The 14,603-nt window shown below is 48.7% G+C and overlaps 1 protein-coding gene across 2 annotated transcripts in view; it reads right to left on the bottom strand.

The window, feature by feature from the left end:
• The window catches only part of ELMO2 (engulfment and cell motility 2), a 38,998-nt gene that overhangs the window by 14,931 nt on the left and 9,464 nt on the right, over positions 1 to 14,603 (bottom strand). The window contains exons 1-9 of one of the 2 annotated variants that reach the window (XM_081257344.1): positions 12,395 to 12,473; positions 12,065 to 12,188; positions 11,693 to 11,733; positions 11,156 to 11,228; positions 10,731 to 10,781; positions 7,161 to 7,342; positions 5,512 to 5,611; positions 4,278 to 4,429; positions 1,697 to 1,775 (exon numbers count right to left, since the gene is read on the bottom strand). In XM_081257344.1, the coding sequence (XP_081113470.1) occupies positions 1,697 to 1,775; positions 4,278 to 4,429; positions 5,512 to 5,611; positions 7,161 to 7,342; positions 10,731 to 10,781; positions 11,156 to 11,228; positions 11,693 to 11,733; positions 12,065 to 12,142 (756 nt within the window). In that variant the 5' untranslated portion in view covers positions 12,143 to 12,188; positions 12,395 to 12,473. Of the gene's footprint in view, positions 1 to 1,696; positions 1,776 to 4,277; positions 4,430 to 5,511; positions 5,612 to 7,160; positions 7,343 to 10,730; positions 10,782 to 11,155; positions 11,229 to 11,692; positions 11,734 to 12,064; positions 12,189 to 12,394; positions 12,474 to 14,603 lie in introns of those variants that run through there. The other variant, XM_081257343.1, reaches the window with a different exon arrangement.

Here is a 14,603-nt window from a genome sequence, read left to right as displayed (position 1 = left end):
CTCATCCTTTTTCATATCCTCATAGAGCTGACCTCTTTGAACTCCCTCTAACCAAGAAACGAGTATCCAAATTCCCTTCTGTCAACTGTCTAAAGCTTTTCCAATCCCTAGGATCTAGAAAGCGTCCAAAAGGGCATGGATTTACCTTTACTCCTGGCTACAGCAAGCTGGCATCTGACGCATCTGGCATCAACTAGATGAAAGTCACAGGCTATTTCTGAATCTGATCTTCCTGGCTGAGCCACAGACCCATGTGAAGGCAGGTTACAAAGGAGAGACTGGGCCGCATTCCTCAGGGCAGGCATCCCCTTAATCCTTTACGCGACTCTGATCTGTGGTACTTCCCTAAGTGTCCTGACAAATGAGATTTACAGCACACAACCTTTTCCTGTGTCTTGGAGCTCCCTGAACAACTAGATCAGATCATGAGATTCTCACCCAGCTTCAACCTCCCCACCTGGAAAAGAGCGGGGCCCTTTCCATATGGCAGTGCTACTTACAGTGACAGGGAGGTCTAGAGGATTAAGATGCTTGTCCTGCCGGCAGAAAGCAAAAAGCACAGAGAGAAGCAGATGGAAGAATGAGCTTTCAGCTTACACTCAAAACAGGACTAGGGAGGAAGAGATGAACAGAGCCAGCCATCCAAGAAAGACAAGGACAGACAGAACCACAGATGCTCCTGGTCCTCCCACCAGAATCTTCCAGGAACTTGGTACATAATCCCGCAGGAATTACAATTTACTGAGCCCACGGGATTGACCGAGAATTACAAAGTCTTTCTTTTGTACATCACTTGGGCTTTGACCAGAGAAATCTAGAACAGTCGTGTTGGAAGGGCTCATAGCGATCTTTAATCTGGCCCTTGCATTTTACAGAAAGGGAAACGGAGACCCAGGGCGGTTAGAGTACTTGCCCAGCAGTGGCAGGAAAAGTACTCAGCCTCGGGGCCCTGGCCTCCTAGGTCAGCCCTCGCTCCACTGCCCAGCTGATCCCTGGTTTCCTCACTTGTAAAATAGGGGTCTGGCTTTTTCTCATGACATCCTTATGAAGTGAATGGGGCAGATGTTGTTGCTCCCACGTTATAGGTGAGGAAACTGGGGTTTAGAGAAGCAGAGCGATTCGCATCATGTCACACAGCTAACTGATAGGGAAGAAGAAAGTTTAGAACCTGGATCAGAGGATCTTTATACATGAAACTTCAAGCTAAGTCCCTCCACTCTTGCTTCCTTAAGCAAGGATTGCGTTTGTTTCTGTCTCCTGGGACCCGGCAGGGAGGCCCAGAGGGTCTCCTCTCCCTGCTCCCTGATCCTCTAAGCCAGGGGTAGTCGCAGTAAGGCCGAATGAGGCCTGTTGCCTGTTTGTGTCTAGAAAGACAGCCACACCCACCTGTCTGCCTACTGTTTGAGGCTGCTTTGGCTACAGCGGCAAGGTTGAATAGTTGCCACGTAGACCACAAGGGCCACCAGGCAAAAAGTATTTACTCGTCCTTGAGGGGAAAAAGTTTGCAGGCCGCTGCCCTGACCTAGGACCCAGCTGGCTTCCCTCCTAGTTCTTCCGCGGGGCTTCCTTAGCAAAGCCACTCAGATGGGCTCTGGCTGCAGAGGGACAGGAGGGAGGACTCTTAGGAAAATGACTGGGTGGATAAGTCTTCTCTTGGGAGAGCCCAGATGAAAAGCTTGAAAAGGCCACCACAGACCTGTCGCTTGTCCTCAGGAGCCTTCAGAAAAAGTGCGTTAATCAGTGCAATGGCGTAGGTCTGAATCTCCTGGTTGGAGCTGTGTCAACGGAGAAAGAAGGCAGAGAGAGGTTAGAAGACTGACCAGCAAGACGATCCTTAGAGATGGTTTAAAACAATCACTCGCAGACTGTAATCAAATAATAATCAGAGGCTTAGCCTCAAAAGCTTAAAAGTGGGCAGACTCCCTGACCCAGCAATTCCACTAACAGGAATTTATCCAAAGATAGTCATCAGAGAGCTGTGCGTGAGTTACTGGCAAGGTGTTTCATCCAAGTACTATTAAAAAAAGCAAGAATAGTAAATAATGCAAATGTCCACAGTAGCGACTCTGTTCATATATATTCAAATCCTAAGCCGTCATTAAAAATGCTGTTTTAGCATAAAGGTTCTTTGCCTGGGGTTAGGGATGGGCTTACAGTGTCTGGGAACCCTAGAAATGGTGCAACCATTATTCCTTATAGCTGGCTGACTATGTGATATTTTTTTCCAGTTAGGTGAGAGTCCATAACTGTTACTGGATTTTCAAAGGCATATGGGGTGAAAATATATATATATATATATATATATATATATTTTTTTTTTTTTTTTAATGTTTGGCCAGGCCTCACTGCTTGCGGGATCTTAATTTCCCGACCAGGGATCGAACCTGCACCCTTGGCAGTGGAAGCATGGAGTCCTAACCACCAGACCGGCACGGAATTCCTGCACAGAAAGATTTAGAACTACCCTTTCAGAAGGTTCTTTGACATGGGAAATGTTCAATATCTATTAGTCCATAAAAAAAAGTCAAGGCACGCATAGCATGTACAGTAAGATTCCAACTTTCTTAAAAATATGCATAGAAAAAAAACTCAGCGGCACAGTCAATTTACTGTTAACAGTGGTTATGTCTGGAGGGGGAATAATGGGCAAATGATTTCCTTTTTGTGCTTTTCTGTATTTTTAAAGTCTCTGACTATGAACCTATTTTATTTTAAACAAATAAAATAGCTACAACGCTTCTCTGGAATCTTGTAATCCTGGCACTTGACAAGAGCTCTCCACCTGCCACATCATAAGTGCATTCTGTGGCTCTTTCCAGAGGGGCTGCTGGGTGTCCTGGTTGGCCAGGGGCATCTTGGAGGTCTGGTGGAGGCCACTAATTGTCCCTCAGCCCAGCAGCAGAGGACATGACTTCTGAGGACAGCAATGGGCTGAAAGTGTTCATAGACTGACCCCTAAGAAATGCCACGCTCCTCTATCATCTCTAAGGAGGTAACTGGGTCATTCGCAATTCAGAAACAAAGAAATAGAGGTAACTCTGAGGTCAGGAAAATCAGAACTCTCCATCTGGAGTTTACAATGTCCCCCTGACTTCAATCAACCTTTTTGGCTTTTGAGCATGAAAACAGAGGCTGAAGAATTCCTTAGAGAAGTGACAAGGAGAAATCAGAGCTGTAAATCTCCTTGTGCTTCCTTTTTACTTGGACTAGTGGGAAGGTACAGGCTGAGAGCATAGCTGAGTGAAGACAAGGCTGCTATAATCAACCAGGTCTGGGAGCTCTGGCTTCCCCTGGAACCGGCAGGGCGTTCTGTCAATGTCCCATATGCTGGAAGGGAGCAAGGGTTAGGAAGGAATCAGCAGTGTCCCCATCCTTGTTTTGGGAAGTCCAGTCCCCTTAAATTGTGTGGAATGGTTGAAAGGGAAGTATAAAGAATGGGGAGGAGACAAACAGTGCTCCAAAGGCTTTATCTGTCTTTGGCTTTTGTTTACTATCTGTTAAATGTTTTAGGATGTGATAAGCTTCTTAAAAAACAAACAAAAGCAAAAAACAAAAAACCTCCTCAATTTATTGAATACCTATCCTGTGCTGGCCCCTATGCTGGACCTTTTATCTTCTTTGATCCTCACAAATCTGAGAGGCGGGGATGATTAACCTCAGTCTAGAGGTGAGGAAACTTAGGCCAGGACAGATTAGGTAATTTGCTGAGCGCAGAGACCTAGTTTGCAGTAGATCCTGGATTGGAATTCACATCCTATACAATACTTCTTGCTACCCCCAACAGCATACTGTTAGTTCGGCAAGAATTCATTCAACAAATGCTAATTGAGCTTCTACTTAAATCAAAACAACAGATACAAAAATGATTGGTCCTTGTTCCCAGAGAGCTCAAAGTTTAAAATGGGAGACAGATCATAAAAATACAGTATTTTATATAAATGTGATTATCATAGGTACAAACAGAAACTATGTGGCCCACAGAGGAGAAAGCATCTAATCCTGTCTGGTACCATGGTGGTACAGGAAGATTGGGAAAAACTTCACATTATCCTGAGAGGCAAGGAGAGTTACAGGGGATTTCAAGCGGGAGCATGACATGACCAGGTCTGAATGACGGGAGGAATTCTGGCAGCAGTGTGCAAGAGGTGATGAGTGAATGAACAAGCAGATCAGCATCTCAGAATACAAGCAAAGCAGTAGGATTGAAGACTTAAACAGAGTAAGAGGGGAGAAGAGAACAGGCAGGGAAGGGAGGCTGGGGCAGGGCCCCTACTTACACCTGGAGGTGAGAGATGAGCTGTCCCACAGTGATTTCCTCTGCGATCTTCTGGTACAGACTCTGGCTGTTCAAGACCATGCTCTCCAGGATGGCCAGGGACCTCTGCAGGATTGACACGTCCACCATGGGCTGGCTCACGTACCCTGCGATCTAAAGCCAGAGAGGGCAAGTCAGTTAGGAAGCTCAGGGCCCGAGAGAGCTGAAGGCTTAGGTTTCAGATGCCCGTCGCCCCCAGACTCTACTCTGAGGTGTGCTGCCCACATTTGGACAGCTGTCCCTAGGTGGACGATGGTATCTGCTATGTTGGCCAATGTGCCAGGGAGTCCCTAGGCATGGATAACTCAATTTCAAATTACAGCATCCACTCAACTATGTTTCATTAAACCTAAGGGCTTCATCTTTTGTTTTCAAAATACGGGTTCAGGCATGAAAAAGCCGAGTGTAAAAAGCAGAGGGTTTTTTACTGATGCTGGGATCTCATTTGCTCTCCACGTACTGTTATTCCGGACATACATTTTGTCCCTATACACACGCAGAACAGCAGACTCGGGGACACAGAAAGGACCTCAAAGTCTTATAATCTAATCCCTTTTCTCAATCCCCATTATAACATCTTTGACACATGGTCATTTCACTTGTGCCTACGTATCTCCAGCACTGGGAAGTTCTCAATGTCCCAAGCCAATGACAGGTGTAATTCTAGGTCAGCAGATATAACATTCATTGGTTTTAGTTCAGTTTTCTGAGGTGACACTGCCCCTTCTTCTAGAAGAAAGGAGGATAAAACTAGAAGTATCTTCTCCCCCCCCCAGAGTTCATCTGACAATCAAACAGGCTACCTTGCAGATTTGTAAACAGAAGGCAAATGAAATGAACATTTTTTTCTTTTTTTTATCCAAAGAGGAGGCAGGGCTCAGGAAGCAGGTCAGAAGACTTAGGGATGGTGCTGGCTGGCTGGCTGCACGCTATCCCAAGTCTCACTGACAATCCAATTCCACTTTGGCCATCGTCAGTTCCGGGAGCCCAGTTCCATCTTCTCAGTGCAGCCCTGCGAGTGTAACAAAGTACACCTTCCAGGAGCCACAGGAAGGCCGGAGCCTGAGGATGAAAAACCTGGCCTCGGGGATAGAACGCCGACCCTTGCTGGAGCAGCTGTGTTGCCCGCAGCTCCCCTCAAGCCTAGAGAACAACTGGCGACGGAGGGAGGAAAGACGGAATGTTGGAGGCCTCACCTGCTTAATGAAGGTGATTGAAACCATGTCCCAGGAGACAATGCCATGGTCCATGAGCTCTAAGAAGGCAGTCAGGGTGAATGCCAGCATCTCACTGTAGCTGAGACATGTGCAAAACACACACAAAACAATACAAAGATTCAGAACTGGGGAACACAGGTGTGAAGACAGCCACAATAGGGACGGATTTCAATGTAAGCACCACCTGAGAAATCAGCGAACGCCACCGTGAGCCAGCGCCTGGCACACGCCTAAGCTAGGTGTGGAGCAGATTCTTCCCTGGAATCACCGAAGGAAAGGCTTCTGGGTTTGGCCTTGTCAAACCCCAGCACTTGGTGGGGTACCCGAGGGACCTTACGTCCCAGGTTCACTTTTAGGCTGGGAGGCGGCAGAGCATAGGAGAAAGAGGATGAACTCTGGCCATGGGTTCAACTTGGGTTCAACTACTTACTAACTGTGCAAATTTCATCTGTTCAAACTTCTGTCTCTTTCTCTGTGAAACTGAATTCCTCTCACAGCGTTAACCTCACGGCGTTGTGGTGAGGGCAGGGTGACAGTGCATGCGAAACCCCACCACAGAGCTGACAGAAGGAGGACTGAAATGTTTTCTCCCCTCTGTCTCTGCTATGTATACACGCCAACCTTCATACAGCCGTACAGTGCTCTATAAGTTACAAACTAGATTTCCGTTTGCAAAGCACGTTCTGACCCATTCTCACCCACAGTACTCCTCAGGACAATGTGGCAAGGGAGGTATCACCTCCGTTTTAAAGCGGAGACGAAGGCCAGTCCAACCCTGCACTCTCGGGAGACTGCGGAACGTCCGGGTCAGTGCTGACGGCAGCCAAAGGCTTCGAGATTTCCGTGCAGCCGGAGAATCCAAGACTTAAAACAAATACCCAAGACTAGCTGCTCGGTTTGGCTAAAAATTTCAGTAGCTGATCCATCAACTCAAAGGTTTCTGACTCCCTCTCTGCCAGCTTAGGTTCTGTGGGCTTAGAAGACAAACGAAACATCTGTTTACTCACTGCTGATAGTGGCATGGCAGTTTCCTGCCACGTTCACCTTGGCACTGGAGTACCACAAAGCCACTTGCGGTGCATCGCAAAGTTCTGGACGCCCCCCTGCCCCCATGAAGATGGGTGACAGGGAGACAGCGGATGGGTGGGGATATGCTCTGGTAAACACAGAGGGCCCATGTGTGTCTCTGTATAAGGAGCCTGTGTGTGGAGTGGGGAGGTAACTGCAGAGGGAGGGATGCCGGGGTGTGGTTCAGAACAGACACACAGACACCTGTTCTACTTGCTAATGGACAGTCTTCTAATTTCCATCAGGCCAGTCATTTTCTGGAAATAATTTCAGCCGTGAGCTGACCTCTCTCTCGACTTCTAGAGCCCCGACCTTCACGTCCCTCAGCATAGTACTGTTTTGTACCGTCACTGAATTTGTGAGAGCCCAACTAGACTAGAAGATTCAGGACCACAACAGTGAATTATACCCCTCTGTGTGGACCCTGGTGCTGCACACACTGCTCTGTATGCAGAAGGAGCTCAATAAGCTCATTTGACTCAACGGAAAGGAGCATAGGATGCCCTGCGGAGCGTTGTAAATCTCTGAGAGCTGCCAAACGAGACCTCAGCAACACTCACTGGGATAAGAGCTTGGTTCCGCTTTCCACAAGCCGCGTCAGCACAACAATGCCATCCATGTTGATGAACTCGGTGGCGAAGGTCACGTCCGCAGAGAGCTTGGCCAGCTCCTTCATGGCGTCCAGCCGGGTCTCCATGTTGGATGACTGGGTCCTCTCCATCAGCTGGCGTGCAGCCCGGGACTGCGGGACCAGGGACAAGACACATGCCATCTGCTCCCTGTGGCAGGTTACTGCTCTGTGAATAGCTCACAGGGGCCCTTCTGTGGACTCCCAAGCCCGAGACAGAAGTAGCTTTTCACACTGCTTCAGATTTGCTAAATGAATGTTTATTGGATCAATCAGGGCATCACCAGTATGACAAGACCGGTCTGCAGTCATGTGTATCCTTTCTGTACCACTCTAGTCTATGGAATAAAAAAATTCCCACCGAGGGAATACAAGAGAGATCTGGGAGATGACCATCCGCTAACTATGGCAAGTCACAAAGAAACAGATATTAGTTCAATATCAGAGAGTTGTTTTTTTTTTAAATTGAAGTATAGTTGATTTACAATGTTTTGTTAGCTTCTGGTGTACAGCAGTGTTATACACATATATGCGTGTCTCTGTGTGTGTGTGTGTGTATTTTCTTTTTCATATTCTTTTCTATCACGGTTTATTACAGGATTATTGAATATAGTTCCCTGTGCTATACAGTAGGACCTTGTTGTTTGCCTATTTTATATATGGTAGTGTGTATCTGCTAATCCCACACTCCTAATTTATCCCTCCCCCACCCCCTTTTCCCTTTGGTAACCATAAGAGTTTTCTATGGATATTAACTAAAGCCGTCAGACTGGAAGTGGTTGTCTCTTGAATACTGGGCTCTCGGTCACTGGAAGCAATCAAGGAAAACTGGACAGGCACCTGTACAAAGTGCTATGGAAGGGGTTCCTACAGTGGGTGGAGAATGAAATCTGATGACCTCTAAGGACCCTTTAATCTGAAACTGTGATAAGCCTGACGCGTTTTTTTCACTTTCCCTCAGAGTTCGTATCACTGTTCCTCAAAGTGCTAACCCTGGGGAAACTAAGAATACCAAGGGGCCGGAAAGCAGCTAATTTCAAAACGGCTTTTTGAAAATGACGGCTGGTGACAGCCTCCCCCGAGCACGTGAACCTCTCCCATGGGAGCACCTGCATCCTTCCTGCGACTGCGGCGGCCGCCCCTCCTCTCATGTTCACTGGTCTTTCCTGTTGCTGAACTTACTCACTCTATAGTCCGTGCCTCACGGCTTACCGTTCCATCATTCTCTATCTCTCCTGTGTTACTTTAATATTCTCGGTTGGAATGGAAGAATCTGGAGAGCACAAGCGCCCCGGGGGTCTTCATTTTTCTTCCAGTGCCAAGCAAGCGACGGAGCCCAGGCACTGCTGCTGCAGAGGAGTCGGGCCTACCCACGTCTCTCCCCTTTAATGGCACGCTGCTCGCGAGGACACAGAAACCCTCCCTCACCTCCACGGTGAGGGACGTGTGCGCCGTGAGAAGAGGTCACAGGACGGAATGATTTGAAGAGCACTGGTCTGCATCACACTGAGAGCCTTCCAACTCCAATGTCAGTTCTCCTCCCGAGACAGCATTTCCGGGCCACCTCCTGTGCCTCCTGCTTCTGGGAAAGTCAGCTACGCTGCGCGCGAGGCCCGTAAAATGCTTCGCCACTTCTGTAAAAGCACGCAGCTCCCAGGCCGTCACGTTAAATTAGCCGAGCTTGGGGAGGAGAAATGAAGTCCTTAGGACGAGAAGAGCTGAGGAGGAGGGCAGGAGCAGGCAGTGCCAAGTACACTGGCCTGGGGTCGCCCAGACCTGGGTTTGAGAGGCAGCTGCGCTGCGTTTTGAGCTGTCGACAACTGGCAGGTTATTTAGTCTGAGTCTCAGTTTCCTGGTCTGAAAAATGGGGCTATCAAGAGTACTCATCTCATGGGGTTTGTCGAGATTAAGTGATACCATATATGTAAAGTATTCTGGGAACTCCAGGCGTTCAGCCAACGTAGCTGCTATTACTCCACACCTCCCTTCCTTTCGGATGGACCAGCCTCTCACCTCATCAAGAGAACAGGGGCCAGCACGCCCTCCGTTTTCCGGCAGCCCTTCTACAAACCTACCTACGCTACCGCCGTATCACTGGTCCTGCTCCAGGCCGAGCCGTCAGGGCAAATCCCTCCCCTGGGCTGTGGGCACCCCCTGTCCTGTGGGCAGCAAGGTCCTGCCCCCGTCACTCACCCCCTCTTTCCCGCACTGGCAACCTTCCTCTCTTCCATCTTAACGTATTTTCAAGGACACATAAAAAACTGCAACAGAAGTTAACAACCGTGAAGGGTCAGAGGAGGAGGACAGCTGGGTAGGTGAGGGACAGGAGTGGGAGAAGACCTTTCACTGTATTTTTGTCAAACTCTTTTGATTTTAACACACGTGAACATTCCACCTCTTTTTAAAAGGCGTATCTTTTCAACTCCGTATCCCCGAGCTAGTACCTTCTCTATCTACTTCCTTTTAAACCAAGCTTCCAGATAACGTGGCGAACACAAGGTCCTCGCTTTGTCACCTCTTAAACTCAACCCACTGCGATCTGGCTGCCTCCCAGCTGCCCCAGCAGCCGGCTGACCTCCCAGATCAATGGACCGCTCTTCTGTCCTCAGTTTACCTTCTCTCTGCTCACTGCAGACCAACCCGTCCTCCATCCGGACACTCTCCCTGCCCTCAGCTCCTAAGCCATTTCTAGCACCTGTTTTCTTTTTACCCTTGTGGGTGACTCCTTACTCACCCAGAAGGGCTGCTCTTGCAGGAATCAGGGGGCCAGCTTGTATTCTCTCACTGCCTCCACATCCGGTGTATTGCCTTCTTCGCCAAGTTCACCTGCAAATACTTTTCCTGCCCATTGTTTCATCGCCACGGCCACTGCCTTCACCGGCTGTTGATACTGCTCATCGGCTTCTTGAAGACTCCTCCTACCATCAACCTTCCTTTTTCAAGCCCATCTTCCACACTGTCACTAAAGTGATCTTCATAAAATATAAACCTAAGCATAATATAGCTTCCTGCTTAAAATCTTTCAACGTCCCCACAATAATGATCTTTCCCTTCTGGATAAAGTCCGACCCATTAGCAGGCCGCCCAGGAACCTTTCACTGGCTTCTGGATGATGGCTACAGGCCCTCGGCCACCCATCACTCCCGCCTCCCCTAAACAAAGCACATCTCTCTGCTTGGAATACGTTTCCTTTTCTTCTTTCTTCAGCTGCTTCTTGCTTATCCTTCAATATCTGAGCCAAGTGTCCCCCTTCTCTGGAAGGGCTTTCTGGGAATCCTCAGTCTGAGTTAGGTGGACCCTTTTCTGAGTTCCCTAAGCAACCTTCTTTCAGGACCCTTGAGAGAGGCCCTATATTTGTTTGTTTATTCCCAACCAGGCTGTGAGAGCAAAGATTGACTTTTTAACCTCCAAGTCTTACTTTTTAGAACAGAGTCTGGCCCGTGGTAGGTGCTCACAGACGCTTGTCAAATAAAGGAATTCCTAAGGAAAGCCGAATACCTACCGGGGAGATAGCCAGCTGTAAGATTGTCCCATTCTTAATGTCACTGCGAGTCTGGGTAGCAAAGAGAAAAAAAGAGTAGCTAAGATAAAATATTAAAATTGTGCAAGCAAGTTGAATCAACAAGAACTTTCTGTCATTTTTAAAGTAGCTGTAACTGAGACTCTTCAGTCAGGGCCTCTTCTCCTGATTGTTTCTGGGCAAAGAATTTCTAAGATCCTTTTCAAGTGCCTCTCAGGAAGCAGAAGCCACATTTTTCCAGCCACCAGAGGAGGACAAGGGCTGATGCTCCCTGATCTGCCCAGGAAGCAGCTCTTGACCCAGGAAGTGGAAGCTCCCTGGATATAAGGAGGGCAAACAGCGCCAGCCCCCGGGGTGGCTCACTCCAGAGCAAGGCCTGTGTTGGTTTGGCTTCTCCCTGTACTAACCTGTTCGGTGATGTAGAGCTGGGGACCGTCTGCATAACGGAGGGTGTAATACTCCGGGTTTGGCAGTGACCACCTATGTAAGAGAAAAACAGTACAGCCTGTGTGGCCATGCCTGGGGGCCTGTCTAGAAGCTGCAAATAAATAATTTTCAATAGAGTTGACTGAGGGATTGGGTGGTCTTTTTGATGTACAGGGGAAAAAAACCCAGAGCTTTGGGTTGAGATGTTGAACAGTAACCTCCTCAGCCTCTGTAAACATTGGTACGACAAAAGGCGGCACGTATAATTCAGCGCAGGTCTCAGATCCCACCAGGACCTCAGGGGGGGCATTCCTGGGCTTAAAGGAAAAACTGAAGATTGACAGGTCTTAGGGACATCCCCACCAGCTATACTTTCTTTGTAAGACAACGATCCACAAAAGCCCCGGACTGGGGACCCGACTAACTGCAGATCCTCGGGCAGAATTCCTTTCAAGGTCTGGCAATGCTCCTCTGTTTTTAGCCTGTCACCATCCAAAACAGGGGCAGTTTCAACTTACCCATCACAAACTTCCTTGATGATGGACGCCAGGGGCCGTTTCTGAGAGAGAGAGAGAGAGAGAGAGAGAGAGAGAGAGAGAGATCCTTCACCAGGAGCCACAGCCTGCTAGTACCAAGGTCCTGATGAGAGGGTCAGCCAGGCAGGGTCATCCTGGGGCCTGAGCACGGACTTCTTCTCTGAGAGCTTTTCTCGGAGAGGAAGCCTGTCCCAGGCCATGGTGACCAGCGTTCCACAGGGTGGGACAGGGCTTGGCTTTCCTGTTGCTGATTCTTACTGCTAATGCCGGTGGTCCCCGCCCCTAAAGACATCCCCGCCACGCACTCCCTGGGTCCTTCCCCTTGCATCGCTGCTGCTCCCTTCCAGAGCTTACCTGGTCGATTTCGAGGAGCTGAGCGTTAGCACCTGGCCACTCGATGGCCACTTTGACGATGTCTGATGGTGGTGGCATCGTTCCCAATGGGCCCTGTTTCTCCAAGACACACAGACACAGCTGCCTGGGGAAAAGAATCAGAAAAAAGGAAAAAGTCAGAGTTTGCCTTCATTTTTCACTTTTGTTATACATTTTAGAAAATCAGAAGACAGAGAGTGTCCAAAGAAACATATAGAACTCCTTGGTTTGAATTCTTCTAGATCATGCCACAACCCTTCCTTGGACATCTTGTCTCTTTAGATTAAATCAGCAAGTAGAAAAGGGACAAACCTATCTATCAACTGCAGATAAGCCAGCCGCAAGATCTGCCAATGTGACACTTCAGGTGAAGGGCCAGGAGGACCCTGGAATAGAGGAGAATATTTACTGCAAAGTCCTATCCTGGGACCTTGAGAGGGAGAAGCTTATGCCCTGAGACTGATCAGAACAGACCCAGCCTTTTCTTGGCTGAGCAGTTAGCTGAAGCAGCCAGCCTGCTCTGCTCTGCAGTCATCCCAGGAAGATTCCAGAGTCAGCAGGGCCTGGCCACATGCTCTGCTGCTTCCTCCCTACTTATTGCTGCCACTCCTCCCCCCCCGCAAAGGGACACAACGCGGAGCCTCCACCCTCCACCGTGTGGGATGACACAGACTTCAGAAAATGGAGAAGAGAAGCGGGACAGGAAATGCTATTTTAGTCCCAATTGCCAAAGGCAAGGGCTGCTGAGAGCACAAGTATAGGGGGGTGAGGACACCCTCACACAAAGGCCCAACTATCGGAGGACAAGGCTTCTGACCCACTGCCCTCCAAAATAAAGGAAAATAAATCATTTTGCACAAGTCTGGAAGATGGGCCCACGTGACTGGTATCCTAGGCAACTCTGTGAGCTTAGTGGTGTTCCAGGCAGTAGCTAAAGCATTCTCTCTCCAAGGTCTGATGAGGGGAAGTCACCCCACTGATGGATTATTTCAATGTGTATTTACACTCCATGCCTGCAGCTTCAGGAGAGGCCTCTCTCTTCACGAAAGAGGCCTTTCTCTTGCACCCCTAGGTTTAGCCACTTGCCCACAATCCATGCCTCACTAATGGAGACCGCCCGCCTCTTCTGGAACATGCGGCATAGTTGTGCTGAGCTGGTATTTGTGGAGGCCATCAACTTTTCAGCCCAAACACAGCTTTATTTCTCACAGCCTTGTAAGTATTAACCTCTTTGGTGACAGGGGTACAAGTCCCTTCCCCTATAAACCCACAGGTCTCAGAAAGAGGGAAGCTTTCCTGGCCATTTCCTGACCAGGATGGGGTGCTTCAGAAGTCAACTGTCAAAAATACCAGCACTTCCAGAACACGGCAGCACAGAAGAGATGGTTTTCAATGTGCCATCACTTATTCTGTTGAGTCCTCCCAGCAGCCTTATGAAGTAGGCAGCACAGGATTACCTCCATTTGAAGACAACAAAACTGAAACTCAGTGTGGTTAAGGTGCCCAATTCACCCAGCTTACAAGCAGTGAAGGTGACAGAACACGGAGTTGACTTTGGCCAGTGCTACCCACCCCCAACGCACCCCCACCTCCGGCTGAGCTAGCCTGAATTTCTGCTCACTGCAGCTAAATCAAGCCTAAAGGTGAAGTGGGCCAGTCTCACGGCCCTGAGAGCTTCCACAACTTCTGCAGCTCCAGGTAGAATTTCTCACATGTAATTTTTATGTGCCTAGACACACAACAAACCTCTGAAAAGAAATGGGCCCATCAGAAGGAGTCCTGGTTGAGATGCCCTGCTCCAGTGACACAGCAAAGCCGGGGTGGTACCGTGAATCCTGCCTAGGGCAGGAGTCCCTATCCTTATCTAAATCTGCCATAATTAGTAGGTATGACTGTACAGTTGTGAGAACATTTTTTTTGACTGAGATACAATCTACAAATAATAAAATGCAGAGCTTATGTGTATATATGTGTGTGTGTGTATATATAAATATATATACAAAATAGAAATACACATACCTTCCTGTAACCACCACCCAAAACAAGACACTGAACATTTTCACACCCCCCAGAATTCCCTCCTACCTCCTTCCAGTCAACCCCGCACCTGCCAGCCCTCCAAGAGGCAACTTGTTTCTGATTTCCAGCACCATGGATTTGTTCTGCCTGCTTTTGTACTTCATATATGTGGAAATGCACAATATGGCCTTTAAGACCGTTTGTTATTTAGTTTAGTTTCTTCTTCTTTTTAAAATAAGTAGGCAGGGCTTCCCTGGTGGCGCAGTGGTTGAGAGTCCGCCTGCCGATGCAGAGGACACGGGTTCGTGCCCCGGTCTGGGAAGATCCCACGTGCCATGGAGCGGCTGGGCCCGTGAGCCATGGCCGCTGAGCCCGCGCGTCCGGAGGCTGTGCTCTGCAATGGGAGAGGCCACAGCAGTGAGAGGCCCGCGTACCGCAAAAAATAAATAAATAAAATAAAATAAGTAGGCAGTGTAGGTGCAAGAGAAAGAGCGCTGGGCTG

This window comes from Mesoplodon bidens (genome assembly GCF_964165515.1).
Source record: "Mesoplodon bidens genome assembly, chromosome: 15".
NCBI lineage: Eukaryota > Metazoa > Chordata > Mammalia > Artiodactyla > Ziphiidae > Mesoplodon > Mesoplodon bidens.
The sequence above is the reverse complement of the archived record's forward strand: the minus strand, read 5'-3'. Positions and strand labels throughout refer to the sequence as shown.